Source organism: Gopherus flavomarginatus, chromosome 2, assembly GCF_025201925.1.
Source record: "Gopherus flavomarginatus isolate rGopFla2 chromosome 2, rGopFla2.mat.asm, whole genome shotgun sequence".
Lineage (NCBI taxonomy): Eukaryota > Metazoa > Chordata > Testudines > Testudinidae > Gopherus > Gopherus flavomarginatus.
The window spans coordinates 251,117,206-251,136,968 of record NC_066618.1 but is presented as its reverse complement, the minus strand read 5'-3'; the positions used below and the strand labels follow the sequence as shown (position 1 = coordinate 251,136,968).

At 38.7% G+C, this 19,763-nt stretch overlaps 2 protein-coding genes across 7 annotated transcripts in view; one reads left to right on the top strand and one right to left on the bottom strand.

Annotated features, from left to right (window-relative positions):
• Window positions 1–19,763, top strand: part of RBIS (ribosomal biogenesis factor) — a 366,698-nt gene that overhangs the window by 241,524 nt on the left and 105,411 nt on the right. The gene's annotated exons all lie outside the window — the stretch shown is intronic.
• Window positions 14,041–19,763, bottom strand: part of RALYL (RALY RNA binding protein like) — a 656,676-nt gene continuing 650,953 nt past the window's right edge. For all 5 annotated transcript variants that reach the window (XM_050941248.1, XM_050941247.1, XM_050941250.1 and 2 more), the window contains one exon: window positions 14,041–17,798. In XM_050941248.1, the coding sequence (XP_050797205.1) occupies window positions 17,781–17,798 (18 nt within the window). In that variant the 3' untranslated portion in view covers window positions 14,041–17,780. The remainder of the gene's footprint in view (window positions 17,799–19,763) is intronic.

Here is a 19,763-nt window from a genome sequence, read left to right as displayed (position 1 = left end):
ACAAGCAATCTGGAATCAACAGATCCATTAGATGGTGACTGGCTGAAATGCATATTTCTGTTGCCTGCACTACACGGAGAATGTATTTCAGGATAATTAATTAGACACACACCTACTTCCCACAGGTCAGGCATAATATTTTGAAACCAGGCCTGTATATGGTGGTTGGGAGGTATGGTATAGTTATATTACTAAAAACAATGTTAAGAACCATTAGTGAGGAGGGGGAGGGGCAGGAAACAATTTGCCAAGTATAGCAGCCAGAAAATAGGGGTGAGTTTGGTTCGTTACTTCATAATAGCCACTGTGATGATTTGGGTGGGTGTAGGGGGTGTTGTCTGTACCAGTTCTGAATTGTGGATGATTTTATGAAATTGCATATGAAGTTAATGTGTGATGGAAAGCCTCTATGTATGTGGATCCACCATGAGTTAGCAGCATTGTAGAGCAAGGTGGGTGAGGTACTATCTCTTATTGGACCAAATTCTGTTGGTGAGAGACACAAGCTTTCCGGCTTACACAGAGCTCGTCTTCAGGTCTGGGAAACATACTCAGAGGGTCACAGCCAAATACAAGGTGGATCAGCTTGTATAGCATAAGGAGTTAACACATATTTCAAAGGACCATTCAAAGTGAAGGGTTGTGTCATGTCTCTGCCAGGCCACAGACACTAATGAGTGATAAGCACTATTCAAAGTAAAACACCTTGGGACAATGAATTTGTTCTAGTTGGGGGAAGACACTTTCTCCTCTTGCCTGAAGGGAGGCGGATTTGGAAGTAATGGAGAACAGAAGAAGTAGGTGACCTAAGCAGGCATCTATAAAAGGACTGGGGACAGAGGGGAAAACTGCGGAGAGAGACTGTTAGGCTGAGAAAATGGGTATTAGTAATTTTCTTTTAATTGGGAGTTCTACAGTGCAAAGATAGGAGACCCTGGTATGTATTTTGAAATAGCCTGCTGGAGATATCACTGTTGCAGTAATTGAGTCTAGGTGTGACTAAAGAATAGGCCATCTAATGGCAATAATAGGTGCCAAAGTCTGATTTTATTCTTAGGTGATAAAAGAATAATTTAGCACATGCTATAGGTATTTTTTTTATATCAGTAGGTAACATTAGATCAGCCCTTCAGAAGTTCTATTAGCTAATTCCCATTTTTGTTCACTGTTAGAGGATTCTCAGAGCCTAGATTCCTGTTGTTGCTAACTTGTTTTCACACTTGCTTTGTCTCAATCTGCTTTTTCCAGTTTGCTATGGATTTCTTTAGGAAGTGCTTAGATACTGAATCAGACTGTAGGAGTCACATAGCTAAAGCCTCATGCTACATTTTGAAAATTTACATGCTGAAGTAAGGGCTTGTCCTTGTGCATTCCTACCCAGTCATGTGGTCCATTATTATGGTTGCCATGCCAAAAGAGTTAAAGCCAAAACTTTCACAAGCCTCCACTAATTTTATTATCTCCATTTTTTATGAGTATCTTGAGACAGCTACAATCTTATGTTCAGAGGTGTTAAGCACCCTCAGCTTCCTTCGATTTCAGCTGGACTTGTGGCTGCTTAGCACCTCTGCAAACCAGGTCCTGAATGTCTAAACAGATCAGACTGAAACATTGCAAGATAGCGGACACTTGATAATTTGTGCCTAATTGTGTAGATAAAATTACCACAGATTTTATGCATCAAATCTAACAGGTTTATGGGTAAATTATGGTTCTAAGAGCTTGCTCTGCAAGGAACAAGGAAGGTGCACTTGTGCCAAGAGGCATTAGGGCTGATATCAATGTCAACATGCATTTCTTCTAGAGCACCATCCTGGACCCATTGACTTCAGTAGGGCCAAGATTTGGTTCTTACAGAAAACTTTAACACTTTCGTTATTAATGATTATGGATACTTATGGATAATTATGTATCAGAGGGGTAGCCGTGTTAGTCTGGATCTGTAAAAGCAGCAAAGAATAATCCACACAGATGGAATACAAGCTGTCAGGAACAGTATCCCTGATGATGCCACAGCACAACTGGCTGCTGAGCTCTGTGCCTTTATCCTCACACACAACTATTTCAAATTTGATGACAATATATATCTCCAGATCAGTGGCACCGCTATGGGCACCTGCATGGCCCCACAATATGCCAATATTTTTATGGCCGACTTGGAACGCTTCCTCAGCTCTCGTCCACTCACGCCCCTTCTCTACCTACGCTACATTGATGACATCTTCATCATCTGGACCCATGGGAAGGAGACTCTGGAAAAATTCCACCACGATTTCAACAGCTTCCACCCCACCATCAACCTCAGCCTGGACAAATCTACATAGGAGGTCCACTTCCTAGACACCACGGTGCAAATAAGTGATGGTCACATTAACACCACTCTATACCGAAAACCTACCAACTGCTATGCCTACCTTCATGCCTCCAGCTTCCATCCCAGGCACATCACACGATCCATTGTCTACAGCCAAGCACTGAAGTACAACTGCATCTGCTCTAACCTCTCAGACAGAGACCAACACCTACAATACCTCCACCAAGCATTCTCAAAACTACAATACCCGCACGAGGAAATAAGGAAACAGATCAACAGAGCCAGACGTGTACCCAGAAGCCTTCTACTGCAAGACAAACCCAAGAAAGAAACCAACAGGACACCACTGGCCATCACATACAGTCACCAGCTAAAACCCCTGCAACGCATCATCAGGGATCTACAACCCATCCTGGACAATAATCCCACACTTTCACAGGCCTTGGGTGGCAGGCCAGTCCTCGCCCACAGACAACCTGCCAACCTGAAACATATTCTCACCAGTAACTGCACACTGCACCATAGTAACTCTAGCTCAGGAACCAATCCATGCACAAACCTTGATGCCAACTCTGCCCACATATCTACACCAGTGACACCATCACAAGACTTAACCAGATCAGCCACACCATCACCGCTTCATTCACCTGTACGTCCACCAATGTAATATCACCATGTACATCGGCCAAACTGGACAGTCGCTACGGAAAAGGATAAATGGACACAAATCAGTTATTAGGAATGGCAATATACAAAAACCTGTAGGAGAACACTTCAACCTCCCTGGTCACACTATAGCAGACCTTAAGTTAGCCATCCTGCAGCAAAAAAACTTCAGGACCAGACTTCAAAGAGAAACTGCTGAGCTTCAGTTCATCTGCAAATTTGACACCATCAGCTCAGGATTAAACAAAGACTGTGAATGGCTTGCCAACTACAAAACCAGTTTCTCCTCCTTTGGTTTTCACATCTCAACTGCTAGAACAGGGCCTCATCCTCCCTGATTGAACTAACCTCGTTATCGCTAGCTTGCTTGCATATATATACCTGCCCCTGGAAATTTCCACTACGTGCATCTGACGAAGTGGGTAGTCACCCACGAAAGCTCATGCTCTAAAATGTCTGTTAGTCTATAAGATGCCACAGGATTCTTTGCTGCTTTTATGGATAATTAATCATTATAGATATGGATCATGGTAAAATTAAGCAAAATTCACAGAACAGCTATGGTAAAATGCACAAAATCAGGATATGGTCATGGTGGAGATGAAGCCAAAATCCAAGCCCCACTGCCTGAGGTTGAAACCAGAGCCCCGCCACCTGTGGCCAAAGACTGAGGCAAAGAAATTGCAGACATCTGTTAAAGCAGTGTTGGGCAACCTGTGGCCCATGGGCCACATGTAGCCCATCAGGGTAATCTGATTGCGGGCCAGGAAACATTTTGCTGACGTTAACTGTCTGCAGGCATGGCCCCCTGCAGCTCCCAGTGGCTGTGGTTCACCGTTCCCAGCCAATAGGAGCTACAGGAAGCAGTGGCCCGCATCTTCTTGTGGCCTGCCGCTTCCCGCAGCTCCCATTGGCAGGGAATGGTGAACCATGGCCACTAGGAGCTGCAGGGGGCCGTGCCTGAGGATGGTCAACATCAGCAAAATGTCTCTTGGCCTGCACCACTGTGTTAAAGTCACGGAATCCATAACCTTCATGATCAATAAGTCATATACTTATTAATGATATCTTCTTACTTCAAACAAATGCACCAAGATTCTGATATACCTTACACCTGTATGAATGTATATATCCACTCATATATTCAACTATGGCTTACTTCCTTCTGTGTACATCATATAGTATTTATTAGTCCTCTGGCTCTGCTTTCTGTACCATTCATTCCCTCAAAGGGGATATGCTGTAAGAGGATATAATTGTATACCCTACATTGTTGTCATAAACTTATTCTTACATAGTGTTAAAATGTTGTGATGGCATGAGCTATACTTGGATACTTCCTTAGCTTAGAGGGGTATTGTAAAGATATATTTTTTACTGTTTATGAGAAGGTCAGAAATTAGAGGCATGTTCTGAACGAGGCAGGGATCCTCTGATTATGTAATTGAAGACTCTGTCATACTGCATATGCAGCGGGGGACAAATCAAGGTTGTACAAGTAACAATTCTGGCATTTCCTAACTTTTGAGGGTTTGTGAGATAGAGTGCACTCACCTCTTATAAGCACCTCCTCTCGGCTGGGTGTGGTGATGTAATTTTCTCTTCCACCTGGTGCCTCCTGTAGGCTGTTGACCTCATCTGGCAGGTCTTCTGTAGCTCAGTCCCCAGTTAAGAAACACAGTCAACAATGGTGAACACCTTCCAGGGTAACAAAGGTTCAACGGGGCCTATCACTGTGCCCTTGGGCTCAGTTCCCAGCCCCTTCTGTGCTAGCTTTAAGTCCATCCCTGCCTTGTTATAAAGTAGTGCCCCCAAGGCTTTCTCCCTTGAGACTTTGTCTTCACCTGTTCTCACTGCCCCAGCTCTCCAGCCAGGTCACCCCTTAAGTTCAGTCCCTTTCCAGAGTAGCATAGTTCAACAAATGGCTGGCCCTCTCCAGGGTCTTCTGTCCCATCTCTGGGACTGTTTTAACTCCAGCCCCTTTCTCGGGCTTTTATAAAGAGTCTTATCTTCTTGTTGGGGCTTAGGCCACTTCCCCCATGGCCAGTGTGGGGACCACGGCCCACCCATTACTCCGGGTCCCAACCCAACTCTGTAAACAGCTGCCAGGTACTGCTTCTCTTAATAGTTGCTGCTGCTATTCCCTGGGCTGCTTCCTGTGTAGTCTCATCTCCCTCACCTGTTACCAGTCCCTGGGTTCTCTCCATCTACTTCCAAGCCTCCTGACCTGGAGAGTTTCTCTGCCCTATCCCTGTTTTAGCAGGATCTCTCCCAGATCTTCTTGCCCAGAGAGTTTCCCAATGTTCCAGCCCTTCCGCACTCTGCTGAGTCCCAGCCAGAAACTGACCTGCTCAACTCCTGTTTTGCCCAGGGTTTTCAGAACCCACAGCCGTGGCAACTTAACAATTTCACTCCAGGCAGTCTCAGGAATAAATCAATGGGAACACAGTAATTCCATCTGATAAAAAATTCATGCAAGTAAGCATGCTCTATCTAAAACTGCAGTTTATTAGATTTAAGCACATACAGACATAAGCAATAGGGTTAGAATATCCCACATATTTACCTAAAATCTGGAATGATATTGAGTAATTAACAGTGGGTAGGCAATGGCCAGTTGCTCACCCTCTGGGGAGAAGAGGTGTCAGAAAACATCTCTCAAGATGGCTTCAGAGGATTGCTCCAAAATAAACTGTATTAGCTAGTCCTTTATAACTAACTTCTATAAAACACATAGGTCATAATGACCCCTACTAAATCATCACTTTTCCTAACTTTCAATTAACTACTTATCAGCAAACATTCTTAACAATCTTAATTATAATATTTCTATGTCCAAAGCACCCAAATTCAAGTTTCTTGTCCACCAAGGTTTTCAGTCTCAACTGTTCACATTTCTTTCACCTCTCACATTCTGATTAGTTTTGACTTTGCCTCTAAAATCCTGTTTTCATATTAACCCTGCACTATGCGGTATTCTATTTTATTAATTCGTGGTGGCTGAATGCACACGATATGGTTACAATTAGCTTGATCACCCCTCAAATCCAGGGCAACACCTGCAGTTCCTTTTAATTGAGCCTACCCCAGCAGCTCTAATTGCTTCCCGGAAGCCTTTCTAGGCAGACCTGGAGGAGCCACCCCCACTGCTCCTTTTCTGGGGCAGGTGTGATAGGACCACAAAGCCCCCAGCATGCAGCCTCAGAGGTCCTGGTATACTTGTCACAATTTGACTTTGAAACATTAACATTTTTGGATGTAGGTGCACTGTTATACTGCACAACACTTAGGGTCATATCCTGTAGCCTTCACTCACACAAGAAGCCATACTGGAGCCAATGCAACTGCTCCATTTAGTAAGAGCAGTGGGATCAGACTTTAAGTATTTCTCAAACCTAAATAATTTTGCTTAGTTCACACTAAAAACATTCTCCAAGAATTCATTAAAAAACAAAATAAAGACTGCTGTGGTTACAGCTTAGCAATATAGTATCTAAAAGATATATTATAAAAATAATCTTAACATTCTATAACAAGAGGGTACAATAATTCCCTCCATTACGGTAATTAGTACAATGTCTTCTGTTATGCAGAAGGTCAGATTAAATTATTGTAGCATGATCTTCTGGCCTTAGACTCTCTGAATCTGTAAATTGTTGTATGTTTTTAAATATAAAATAAAACAATTTAATCTGGGCTCCAGGAATAACAACTCATTTTCCAAGTTTTTGCCCCCATATGAGTTGGCTTACATCATATATATATATATATATACACACACACACACACACACATACCAGTGGTGACTAGAATATATTTTAATACTGATAAAGTGGTGGTTGTATTTTTTGTATGCATCATGTTGCAAAAAACAAAAAATGACATTGGTATTTCTTCACTGAGGCTACCTGCAATATACCAGTTGATTCTTATTAAATTATAGCGATATGATTTACAAGCACTATGTCCTATTCTTTTCAGTACTAAACAAATATTTACTTCACTAGTCTTCGCTTTCCTGAAAATCAAGCCTCAGTGGGATACATTTATAAATAATATATGTTCTATGTTTACTCTTGGATGACTTTGTGACTTTTTAAAATTTTATCTGCCTATCTGCAGAGATCATTAAAATTTGATTTTGGTTGGCAAGGTTGCTATCGTATATTATCACTCTCAGTTTGGGGGATTAAATTATTTTGCTATTGTAAACCACATTTGGTCAAAACCTGGCAACAATTTGTCAGCCTGAAACCCAGATGAAACTGTTTTATTCCAATGAGAAGTTTTGCTTTTAAAAAATATATCGGTGGTGCAAAAAGGAGACTACCTGTTTGTGTGTGTGGGGGAATTTATACCCAACAAAATGGCAGAGTATGTGACGTGGACATATGTCCATTACAGAGTAACTCTTTCCTGGTCTAAATCACTAGCCTTACATCAGCTGAAGTCAAATGGGAGTTTTGCTCAGTACCAACTGACAGTTACTTTGCCTCTATATGGCTCAGGTTCTCCATCTATAAACAAAGGATAATAATATTCTCCTTTCTAAAGTGCTTTGATCTACAGATGAAAGCACTATATAAAAGCTAAGTATTCATTATTATTATTATTATTCAGAAGGAGCTAGTATTAACCCAAATTCAGCTCTGGTGCAACCCAACTGAAATCAATGAAGGTTCACCCTCAAGACCTGAATTTGGCTCTGGTAAAAAAGGTGAAAGGCTCTATACCCTGGTACCAGCAGTTTGAGAAATACATTTTCTTAATAGGAAATTTTACTGTATTTCTGTGATCTGAAAAACACTTACTTAACAGATGAGACAAACCACCAACCAAATGGGGATGAAGATAAAAAAAAAAAAAGGTTTAGTTTGTCCCCTATGAACAAAACGTCTTTGAAAAGTACTTTCTGAGAAAATAGCTGGAAATCTTACATCTATTCAAGCTCTTTGTTCCACTTAGAAGCCAGGAGAAGTATTCTCCTTTGGTTCATTCACTGTGTTTTTTCACAGCAGTGCTGCACTTAAATTCTATATTTTCTAGAGCAGTCAGCATTGTGATTTGCCTACATGGCTGCCCACATATAATTACATGGATAGTGATTTTTAACATTTCTTCTTGCTATTATTGATTATCCTTCTCATCATGTTACATTGTGACATCTCTGAAACCAACTTTGAGCAAATTGTTCAGAATGAGCACCATTTTAACTAGTAGCAATGCTGGATTATTGTTTTTCCACCTTGTCAGTCTAGCACAAAAAAGTCCTGAGAATGCACAATTCACTTACAAACAATCTTCAAGTAAATGGAGAGGTATCCGAATCTAAAAGCCCAGTCAACCTTGAAATCGCCACAATTGATTTTATGTAGCTTTCTGTCAAAAACTGCTTTTGTGTTCCCAAGACATGATCTGATACAGTTGCTCTCTGGAGCCTTGTCTTTTAAATAACAATGCTTGATTAAATAGATATGTAAAACAGCATTGCATAAAATGATTGATATTACAATACTTAAAATCAATGTAATCTGGCATTAGAAGTGAACCAAAGAACAGAGAGGTCGATGATTTCCTACAAATGCAACTGATGCTGCCATACACAGGACCAAGAAGACAGTTGTGTTTGGGTATACATTTGTCTTGTTTGTCTGATATCCCAGGCTGTAGGATTTTAATCTCCTGTATGTTAAGAGAATACCGATGAAGAACAGAATGGAAGATCTTATTGTAACATGTCATACTGTCACATATGCATATTATAACTGTTGGTGAAAAAATTCTACACTTCCTTTCAGACACATACTGTTATGTATGTTTTATGTAGTCATGTAGTCTAACTATTGCAGAAGTCAGAGTTTTTACTGACTGAGTCCATCCCCTGAATGGGGGGAGCATAACTCTTACTCACTTGAAAACCAAATTCTATCCGTCTTCATGAGTTAAAAATTCTCTTTCTGTAAATAGTCTCCAAATATTTATTTCCTTAAAACTCACTCTTTGGTGCCAGTTTAACTCATTTGTGAGAGGAAAAGTGAACACAGATGAGGTGCAAGCACAATCAGGTTGTTTTCAAGTCAAAAGTATGTTTACAGAGGAATGTTTACAGTATTCCCCCCCAGCTCTCCCAATCAATGACAGAGAACACATTAGGCCTTTCAAGGAAAGAGTACAATAATTCATGCTTCTACATGACAACGGAGCACATTCTTTGCTGATCTAAATTGATACCACTCCACTGATTTCAGTGGAGTTTCATTTATTTACACAAATCAGAAATTTTGGCCCTGGAATTTTAACCAGTAAATGACTTTAACTGAGATATATAGGCTTGGCAGAATTTGATATTTTAAAAAAAATATTTTGATGTATAATATCAGTGTTTATTTGTAAACATGTTTTCATTGTCATTGATTTAAACGTTCACAACTGTGCAAAATTATAATCATTTTTTCATTTTTTAATCAATTTAAATGTTCACAGTTGTGGGAAATTATGAGGGAGGGGTGAAACAATAATTATTTAATAGAAGACAGTGAGATTCAAAAAATTAAAGCTTTACAACCATTAAAACATATCACAGGTCAAAATATACAAAGTAAATCTCCTTAAATCAAACACTAATAGGTTCTCAGGCATCATTGTTCATTCTTTGACCATCTGTACATTTAGGTTATTATTGATGGAAATAATTGTTCATTGGTTTGTGTGTGTACGGCGAAAACAACATTTGCTGATATTTACTGATAAAAATCAAATCTTTCCAAGCTTAGATAAATATTTTGCTCATTGTGCTTCTTTTACCTAATAATAATTTTAAAATAATTACCTAGGAAAAATAAAATAAACTCAGGAAGTTAGGCAGTACCTACCTAGAGAGGGCTCACTGGTTAGGAGCCTAGGCACCTAGGATTTAGAAGACCCAGAGTCAGTTCCCTAGTCTGTCACAGGCTTCTTGTGTGGCCTTGAGCAAGTTACTTAAGGTACCTTTATACTGCACTCTCCCTATGGGTATAAAACAGCAGTGTAGACAGTGAGGCACTACATAGGCGATAAACGACATGCCTGAACCTTTAGGGTATATATCCTACACATTTCTCTACATGCCCAAACAGTACTACACTGCTATTTTTAGTGTATTGTAGTGTCCTGCTGCCTCCTGCTGCTGAAGTCTTTTCCTGCTGCAGGAGTGTTGTGAGTAGGGTGACCAGATTGACAGTGTGAAAAATCGGGATGGGGGGAGGGGTAATAGGCGCCTATATAAGAAAAAGTCATGAATAATAGCACTGTCCCTATAAAATCGGGACATCTGGTCACCCTTGTTGTGAGGATAAATATGTTAAAGATTCTGAGGAGATTACACACTATGGCATTGGGGGCCATAATAGTTACTTAAGGTAAAGACCCAAGTAATACAAAAATAAACGTGAACATCCCACCAAGGTCTGATCATGGAGGTAGGTGATGCTTATGTGCTGATGCAGGAGCATCAACTATCTTCCTTTTCTCAGGACCCCAAAGAGAACCACTCTGCAGAGCTGGAGTTTGTACATGGGAAGGGGATTGGGAGGGATGTGAGTAGCGTCATATTAAGTGGAGAGAACATACCTCACTGGCCTCATGAACTTTGTGAGGCAGAGAGAATACATCATCAGCCATTTTCTATGGCTTGTTTCTGCAATAGAGATTCCCCTGTAAGGAGGTCTGAGAAGGGAAAGTAGTCACAGCCAGTGGATCCTTGCCAGCATAGGTCCACATCATTGGGAAAGAGTGCCAAGGGTCTGGCACATTCCAACTAATCCACAGAGTTTCTGAATTGGCCTGGCAGCCTATTCAGAGAGGAATGTACCTCACCCCTGTATGGAACAACTGGGGAAGAACTCACTCTTTTGAGGATCACTATGGAGCTTTCCTTCTTGTGGGTTTCTCAGATGTTTGTGTACAAGGACATGACCTAGAAAACAGAAGCATAATAAACCGACGTGCCCATATATTATCTTCACATACAGTAGTGGTAATTGCTAGCTAATACAGAAAACATTTGGAATTAAATATTAAGGCCAACATTTTCATTTTTAGAGCTGAACTTATGATGCTTAGTGCCTGATTTTCAGAGATGTTGAGTACTCAACAAGTTTAGTGAAAGTGAGTTGGAGCTATGGATGCTCAGCACCTCTGAAAATCAGGCTTTAGATGTCACAGACTAAGCATCTAAAATGGAGACATCAATGTTAATGGACACTTTTCAAAATGTGGATCAAACTACTTAGAGGAGCTTCAAAAGTACTGGATGTGAAAGGAGTACAGCTATTGCACATTCCATTAAGTGTGGGCTCTTCTTGTTTCTCATGTTAATGCAAGTTCAGCTACTTGCTCTGGGTCACTCAGTCACAAGCACGATCATAATACATAATGGGTTTGCATATCCACTGCTTCTTCACCTACACTCCAATAAAGGCATAGCAGGAGAGAATGCTACTGCTCCTTAATCTGATGCTGCTGGTGAGTTCCTCTTCACCTGATATTCTCTGATCCTAGTGGAAACACAATTGAAAGTGATGTCTGGGCATATATCTGAACACCACTCCATAACAACGTAGCACTGTGGCAACAAGAGGAACAGCATCAACAATTTCATAATACTAATACTTTTCACTTGGCATGGTGTCTGCTGCTGGATCTCACAAACAGGGTTAGCAAAGACTCCAGTTTGTGTTAAAATGCTGTTAGTGTAGATATTAAAGTCACTTCATCCCTGGATTGACATCAGTGGAGTTATCCCAGGGAAGAGTTCTGTTAATTGTTTCTGCAACATTAATTGCCTCTTACTGAGGAGAAAAAGTCCATAACCATAAGGGCTATGGAGGAATAATCATGTGGTTATAAGTACACACACCCAGAACATACATATACACTCATGCACAATCATACATACATAGTGTATTTATCTTAGATGATGTTTAAATAATACTATCCAAGACAATATTGGAATGTTTTTAATGTCATCACTGTAATCCAAATGTTTTTGGTGGGTAATTCTGTTGCTCATCATGGCAGGCTTACTACCCTCCTCTCAGCCATTTAAATTTCTCTGGTCCAGCTCCACCAGGGCTGGCCACAGTCAAAAATCCACAAATGTTTATTTTCTCATGCTCTGGGTGATTTTTTTAGCATTTTCTCAAGGGAGTTGCAAAACAATTTCCCAGAACTGCTCAGTATGAACTCAAGGATCAGCAACTTTAAGTGTATTGCTACAGGCATTCTGCATTTTTCAGTTTCCCTCCTGCCCATGGAAGTCATATACTCCTGGGGAAGAAATGCTCTGATTTGCACTATTTTGTACAGCGCTCAGAAATAGTCAAAAGGAGCCAGTTTTACTTTGTGTGTAAAACCTTTTCTCACAACAACTAATGATATCCTTGACCGTTGGGCGGACTGGCTGAGACATAGACCAGATGCTGTGCTGTAAATGCAGGGCAAAGCAGACATACCTCCCCAAAGCGGAAGGTAGCCAACTTTCTCTTATCTCACCCATACGCAGCAAGACAGTCACTCTCCTCCCCAATGCAGGAAGACAACCACATCAAGTGATGTTTATGGTGCATAGAGCTGGTAGTTATGGCTGCTGTGTGTATGCAGGGGACATTGCTGGGACTCTTCTATGGACAAGTCCCATAGAATTCAGCAGGGATGAAACTAATAAGGTTCAATCTATAGAAACATAATCATATCAGAAATGACTTTAAACCACCAAAGAATTTAAGAAAGATTGAAATCCTTTCAATATTTTTATGGTGCAACTTCATAGAATTCTACAGCCAGGTTTAATGCTTCTATGACATTCTGTAGGAGAGCTCAGAAAGATTATCATTTTCTATCAACTGCTATGGGACATTTCTACAAAGACCAGGGATCCAAAATGTTTTTTTCCATTGAAATCAAAGGGTATTTGCTCAGGCCCAAAATATTTCTTTTCCCAAGTGCATGACAAAAGATTGGTCTTTAAAGCCTGGTCTTCATTTTTTAAATATTGTCTTCTATATTTTTGTTATTAAATGTTCCTTATATAAAAATTCTATCATTTCACGCATCTTAAAATTAATATTTTACATGGGAACTTTTACATGGTTATAAGAATGACAATTTGAAAATAATAGTAAGTTGGATGTCATAAACAAACAACATCATTCTGATTACAGTCTTGCTTCCTATCTTGTCCTCCCTATCTCTTTCCCCTAAATTCCAGTATAATTTTAACAATATTCTCACAGACTCCTGGGACCAAATTTTCATCTTGCCTTCATGGAAATATCCTAAGACTAGAATAAGGCCCTATGAATAGAAAAATGTCTGTGAATATTGAATAGAAAAAAATATCTTTTCTTATCAGTATTTTTTGACCATCATTCTATAGAATTTAAAGTAAACTATATCCTTGCTATTATAATAAATATTAATAATATGTAGTTCTTATACAGCGCTTAAAAATCTGTAACATGATCACAAATTTGAAAGGTTAGTATTTCCTATTGAAGTTGTTTGATTTTTTTCATCCCTATAAATTCAGTGGGACTTTTCATAATCAGTCTTCTCATTTTTGCTGATGCAAATAATGGCAGGTAGGACTATTAAGGCTATGTCTACACATATTTGGTGAATAACGTTGCTGCCGTCGATGTAGCCTAGGTCTACATCAATCATTGGTGCGTTGATCTGGCAGTAGTGTAGACATACCCCAAGACACAGTGGGATCAGATGGCTTGAATAAGATAGTGACTTTTTTCACAGTCACTTTTCAGCATAGTACTGCACTTTAAACTACTGAAGCAGATGTGATGTAAAGGAATTGGATGTGGTTAGCACTAGTCTTCTGCCTCCAGTTTATCTATAACTATAATTCTTCTTACTGTTAATGTTTGTTCCTGTTTTTAGCAAATTGAAAAACACAGCACTATTTCACAAAATTATATACTGTTTTCCTTTAAGAAATAAAATATATTAGTGTCTATAAATGTTTTTTTCTAGACCTACAATTTAGCCGTAGAAATTACAAAACTGAATTAGTGCATAAATCAAAGAAAATATTTATTTACAGACATGTAGAAATATGTTACAGCATTTTAAAGAAAACTCTCATGAACCATTACACAGGTATAAATGGGCAAAATGTTGAACACTTTTAACGTTAGTTACCTTTCAATACTGTCTATTAAAAATACCACTGCTTACAAGGTTGGCGCTATCTACATAGTTTTAATATGATTATTTTTTCAGCAGTAAGTAATATACTATGATGCTACACAAAACCTCCCAGCAATGGTACTTAAGACAAGAATTTACAGAAGTAAAAATCTTTTCCTCTGGATTAAGCTGTAAAACTAACATTCAGCAAATCTTTTCCATTCATGCAACTGCACGGGTTGAAATAGCAATCTTAGAGACAAATTGAGGGTGGAAGCCTATGTAGAAAATGATTTTAATAGCTGAATCCGGGATGGTATATAAACAAGTTGAAAAAGCTGAATATTCACTAGCCAAATTAATTTTGACTCACAGCGATATACAACAGAAGTAGGTACTGCAACTTCACTCACTCCCAGTTACCATAAATGATCACTGAATGTTACTGTAGCTCTAGAGAACTATAGCTACAAATGTCTCTCTTTATGGCTATAATATAATTTTAAATGTTTAAAAATGATGGTTTCTAGTACTCAGTTCATTCCTAGGGTAAAGTGATGCTTAGGCTGAATATTATAGCTCTGATTCTAATTTACCCTGAGGTCCCTGGGCAGCTGACAGTGTAAAGGTTCCATAAAATGTTTGTAAATTACATTTACACTGCCAGAATGGTATAAAGGGGCATTAGTGTAAATGGAAATTAGGTCCTAAACACTTACTGGTTCCTTTGTGCTGCAAAGAATACGTAACACAAAAAAGTTAGTAAACCAAGTGTATGTGACAATGGGATGCAATTGCATATGGTACGTGTGACAGGCAATAAAGCATCAAGTCCTCTTTAAAATACCAGCATCTCTTCAATGATTTGAATCTAATGTGTCATTAAGAAAGTTAGGAGAATATATTACACAGTACAGTAAACTTGTAGCTTTCAAATGTAATAGTATCAATAGACCTCATCTTAGATGTTTTTGTGCCAGAAAAAAATACTTTCAGGAATAACATCACTGTGTGGAACAGTGTTGACTGTTGAGACTGTGAAATTATTCCTGTAAACACTAAATACAGATAATGGCACATTAAGGAATAATGTAAAAACCTGCTGTGGTACTTTACAGTTTATAGTACCCACTTAATCATAGCTTAGCTGGTGCTGAGCTGATTCAGGGATTGCTCATTCAAACCATCTGTAATACAGAATTATGATATTATTTTAACTACCAGCACAGTTCCCATAATTGATCTACTAAGAGGACATTCTCCAAGATTTCAAAAAGTCATCAGCTCAAATCTTTTAAGCCCTTATTCACTCAGTACTGAGGCAAAACTCCCACTGAAGAGATAGGATTTGGATTTATTATTTATTTTTACTGTAAATCAAATAAGAACCACGGGAATGGTGAGCATTGTTCTTAATTTTTGCAGCTATAAAATGGACATATGATGGAATATTTCTCTCCAGTTTTTAGTAAGTTTAGAGAAAAACAACACAAAGGACAAGTATATCTTTAAAATACTTCCTTGAGGTATTTCAGTGATTACCAGGCTATTGGTAGTATTTGGGTTAATATTACTGATTGTAACATTTTGTTTGGGTTTGCTGTGATTGTAACACAAAATGGGCCCCAGTCTGCATCCCTTATGTTGAACAATAGTGACTCATAGTAAATAGGCAAAACTCTGCTTTCAGTTAAGCTGGTATAACTCCACTGATTTCAGTGGAATTATCCTGAATTTACACCAGTGTAACTGAGAGGCAAAATGTCATTTTCTCTATTCTCCTATTGACTTAGTTCCCACATGGTCAAGCCTGATGCACACTCTCCCTCACATCTATTTAATGGGTATCTCTCCTTTTTTTTAACTGACCCTTACCTGAAGCCAGTCTGGATACAGTCTCTGGGGCTTCTCCCATTTTCTTCATTGTAAGGTCACCATCAATTACTCTCTACCCCTCCATCACATGCAGCCAGTATCATCAGGTCTAGCCCAAAGCGCATTGAACTATAATGGCAGTCTTTCCATTTACTTCAGTATGCTTTGGATCAGGTCCCATGGACAATGGTTGAGAGGACACAACATAAAGTCATCTTTAGAAATGCTGTTAGTTTTGTTCAATGAAACATCAAGTACTGCAGAACAAGCATTGTAGTGCAAGTCACATCTCTGTAGTTCAGTATTTTGAAACATACTGTTTCAGAGCTCCACTTACTTGGATGAGATCTTTCTCCTGGCAACATGTTCTAAATGTGGCTACTTCTAAGCAATCCAGCCAGTAAGACTTTCCTTTTTAACTCTAGATGTGCCTTACGACTCAGCTACAAGACATGTCTCTCTCTTGCATAAAATGTTTTCTATCTTAGTATATCTCATATAAAGATGCGGATACTTCTTCCCTGTTATGAGTGTCATCTGAACTGGTTCTCTGGAACCGTGAACAGTCCTATTATGAGAACTGAGAACAAGCTGGTACCTTCTTTCGAGAAGAAGCAGTCACACCAGTGGCTAATATATCTTACGTGTATTAAAACACATTTGAGTATCACATAAGAGAAATAATGAATCCATTTTGTTTGAAAAGAAACATGATTTATTAAGAAATTATATACTGAATTCCCCTACAGCCTCTGTGAGAATGGATTATTCTATCTTCAAGCATGTGGAGAATGCTTGAGAGATTGAGGAATGGAACTATCCTATTGACTGAAAGTGAAACAAAACAATTGATAATCTAATGTAAGGTTTCAAATATTGGTAATATATAAAACATTCACCTGTCTGGAATACAGTTTGGATGGGACATTCACTGGCATGTAAACTTTTCCATAAGGTGACAACAAACTGCTTTGAGATAGTAACAGATACAGATGAAATAACTGTGCTAATCTATGGCATCACAGAGAGTGCTTGTTTGAAAAAAGGGATTAACAAGTGGGTTTAATTTATAGTTTATCAATTGATCTGATATTTGACATATTTGCACTTTTTAGCAATTACAGTGAAATAGTGCATGAACACAGCAGAACGATTACTTTTCCTTTCAATATTCTCCCTAGTAGTAAACATAAATTATCTTAAACTATGAATATAATGAATAGTAATGAAAAATACCATACAACATGATTGAGCATGTCTTTGATCATAACATGACTGTGTCTGAATTAAGCTATAAACATAGAAATGCAATATCAACTGACTTTAAATATGATAAAGAGTAAAACATGCTAATAATAAAAATAGCTTTTACAAATATACATTTGTATACAGTATCTCTCACGCCTGTTAAATATGTCCTTCATATTATTATCATACAGTACCTTGGCCTTTAAGACATCAAAATTAAAAACAAATAATACCAATAAGTAGCCAGAGAAAAACACATTTACAATCTAAACCATAAAAATCTGACAGTTGTACAGCTTAGAACATATAAGAAATGAAATTTCTAAGGTTTGAACTATAATGTCCATTTTAATAAGTAAAGTGAGTTTTCATACAAATTGAATCAAAGGTGTTGCTAGCCAGTAAGAAACCCCACTTCACATTTCTGTGGGGGAGTGGAAAGGGGAAGTCACAGTTTCTCTTCTCAGCCTCCAAGGGGCTCACACATGACACCTCATCACTTGATCTGTAGAAACTGAAAAATGAAACGTTTGCTTTAGTATGAAAACATGGGCTTTGTTTCAGCAGCACATGGAAAAGGTGTCAGGATAAACTGTAGGGGAAAGGGAACAGGACAGCTTTACTTGCATTACATGGTCAAATCACTCAGTGCAACCATCTGATGTTGCCACTTAACTGATTAAGTTTTTAGGCTAAAAGGAATGTCATGTAACTGCTACAATGGAAAGCCTGTACCACAAATACCCCTAAATTAGAATGCACTACCCAGAATTAACTACACTGATTCAAATCACAACCAAACTCCTTGGCGAAATATACCTTTCATCAGGAGTTTATATTCGTAATAATATAAGGGAAAAGAAGAATGTATCCCAGCTACTTCGTGAGATAATGTAGAATGCATTGACTTGCATCATTACATTTATTCTAAATACACTGCATATGGCTCTCTATGTTCTGGGTTTCATTTTCCAACTTTTTCCCATGCCATTTATGTTGATCATTTGCTTTAACACTGGTGGGGGGGGGGGGAGGGAGTTCTTATTATCTGGTTCATGAGTCTTTTCACAGTTGCTTTCTAATAGTTTTAATATTATTATTGTGTGCATGCATTAGGCCTGTCCTGTTTATTAAGGATTAGATCTTATTTGCTTTAATTAAATACCATCACTTTTTTGCTTCTATTGTGGCTTTTTCAGCATCACTGTTTTAGAGTGGGAATGTAGTGGAACTTCCGAAGGGCATTATGCCTGCAGATACTTGCCGCTGCAGATACTAGGGTCCTGGTATAAATACCCACTGAAGGTCTTGGGAAGCTTTTCATTGACTTCAAATGGGCATTGGATCAGGGCCTATGGAAGCACTGAGCCATAAACAGCTGCAACACCCATTAAAAGAGCACAGCAAGTGCTCCCATCTACAAGGGTTGGAAAACAGAAGTCCACTCAACTGTGCAGAAAATTTTGATAAAAACCAAGAATTTTTCATTTTTGTTGAAATTTAAGCAGAAATTTTTGTGTATTCATTAAAAAAAAACAAAATCTGAAAACAATTTTTAAAAAGTTTTTGACAAATGAAACAAACGTTTTGACCAAAATCTGAAAATTTTCAGACAAAAACGGAATATTTTTCAGCCAACTCTGCTTTACAGCAGAAAAGTTGCAGGTTTTGGGGTTTTCTATTGAAAAATTAAAAAATTGAAAGAAAAGAAGGTGCTTCCTGCAAACATTTTATGTTGTATTGAAAAAACACAATTTTCTGTTGAAAAGATCAGATGCAATTTTTTTGACCAGTCCCACTCCCAACAGCGCTGGCCCAAGTCTTCTTAGAGCTGTGGAGCACTCCGGAGACTATACATTTTCACTCCCTCCTTTCTCTCAGACAGCACCAGCATTCTGGCTGTACTTAGCACAGGTAGCCAGGGCTGTGGTGGAGGGTCCCCATGCCCTCCCATCCTTGTACAAAAGCACCTACCATCTGCTGCTCCGTTTTAGGTTAAAATGATATTTAAAAATATTATTCTCCATACACATAGAGAAGTTTTTCATATCTCCCTATTTTTAGCACTGTATCCCTAGACAGACTTAACTACATGAAAAGGATTTTCAATCCTCCCCTTAAGTCAGAGAGAGGCCTAAAGATTGTTAAGTAGGTATTCATCTTGTGAGAGGAAAAAAGCCTGCGGTTCCATTGTGCACCCCATTAGCTCCAGAGACAGTTCTCCTTTTCTAGCCTTTTCTTTAGCTTTGCATCGCTGCTACACCATATATGCAAAAGACAATAATTATCCAAGGAAGAAGAGAGACAGATTTTCAAATTATTTATTGAAGCTTTTTCCTTGCCATAAACCTTCCAGGCATTTACCTGTTGCTGGTAATAAAAAGCTTCATTAGGTTACTATTATGAAGCAGTGCTGCTAACCATCTGGATCCAAATTGTGAATGTTGCTTTGCTATCAGTTAGAAACAATGGTAAAAAT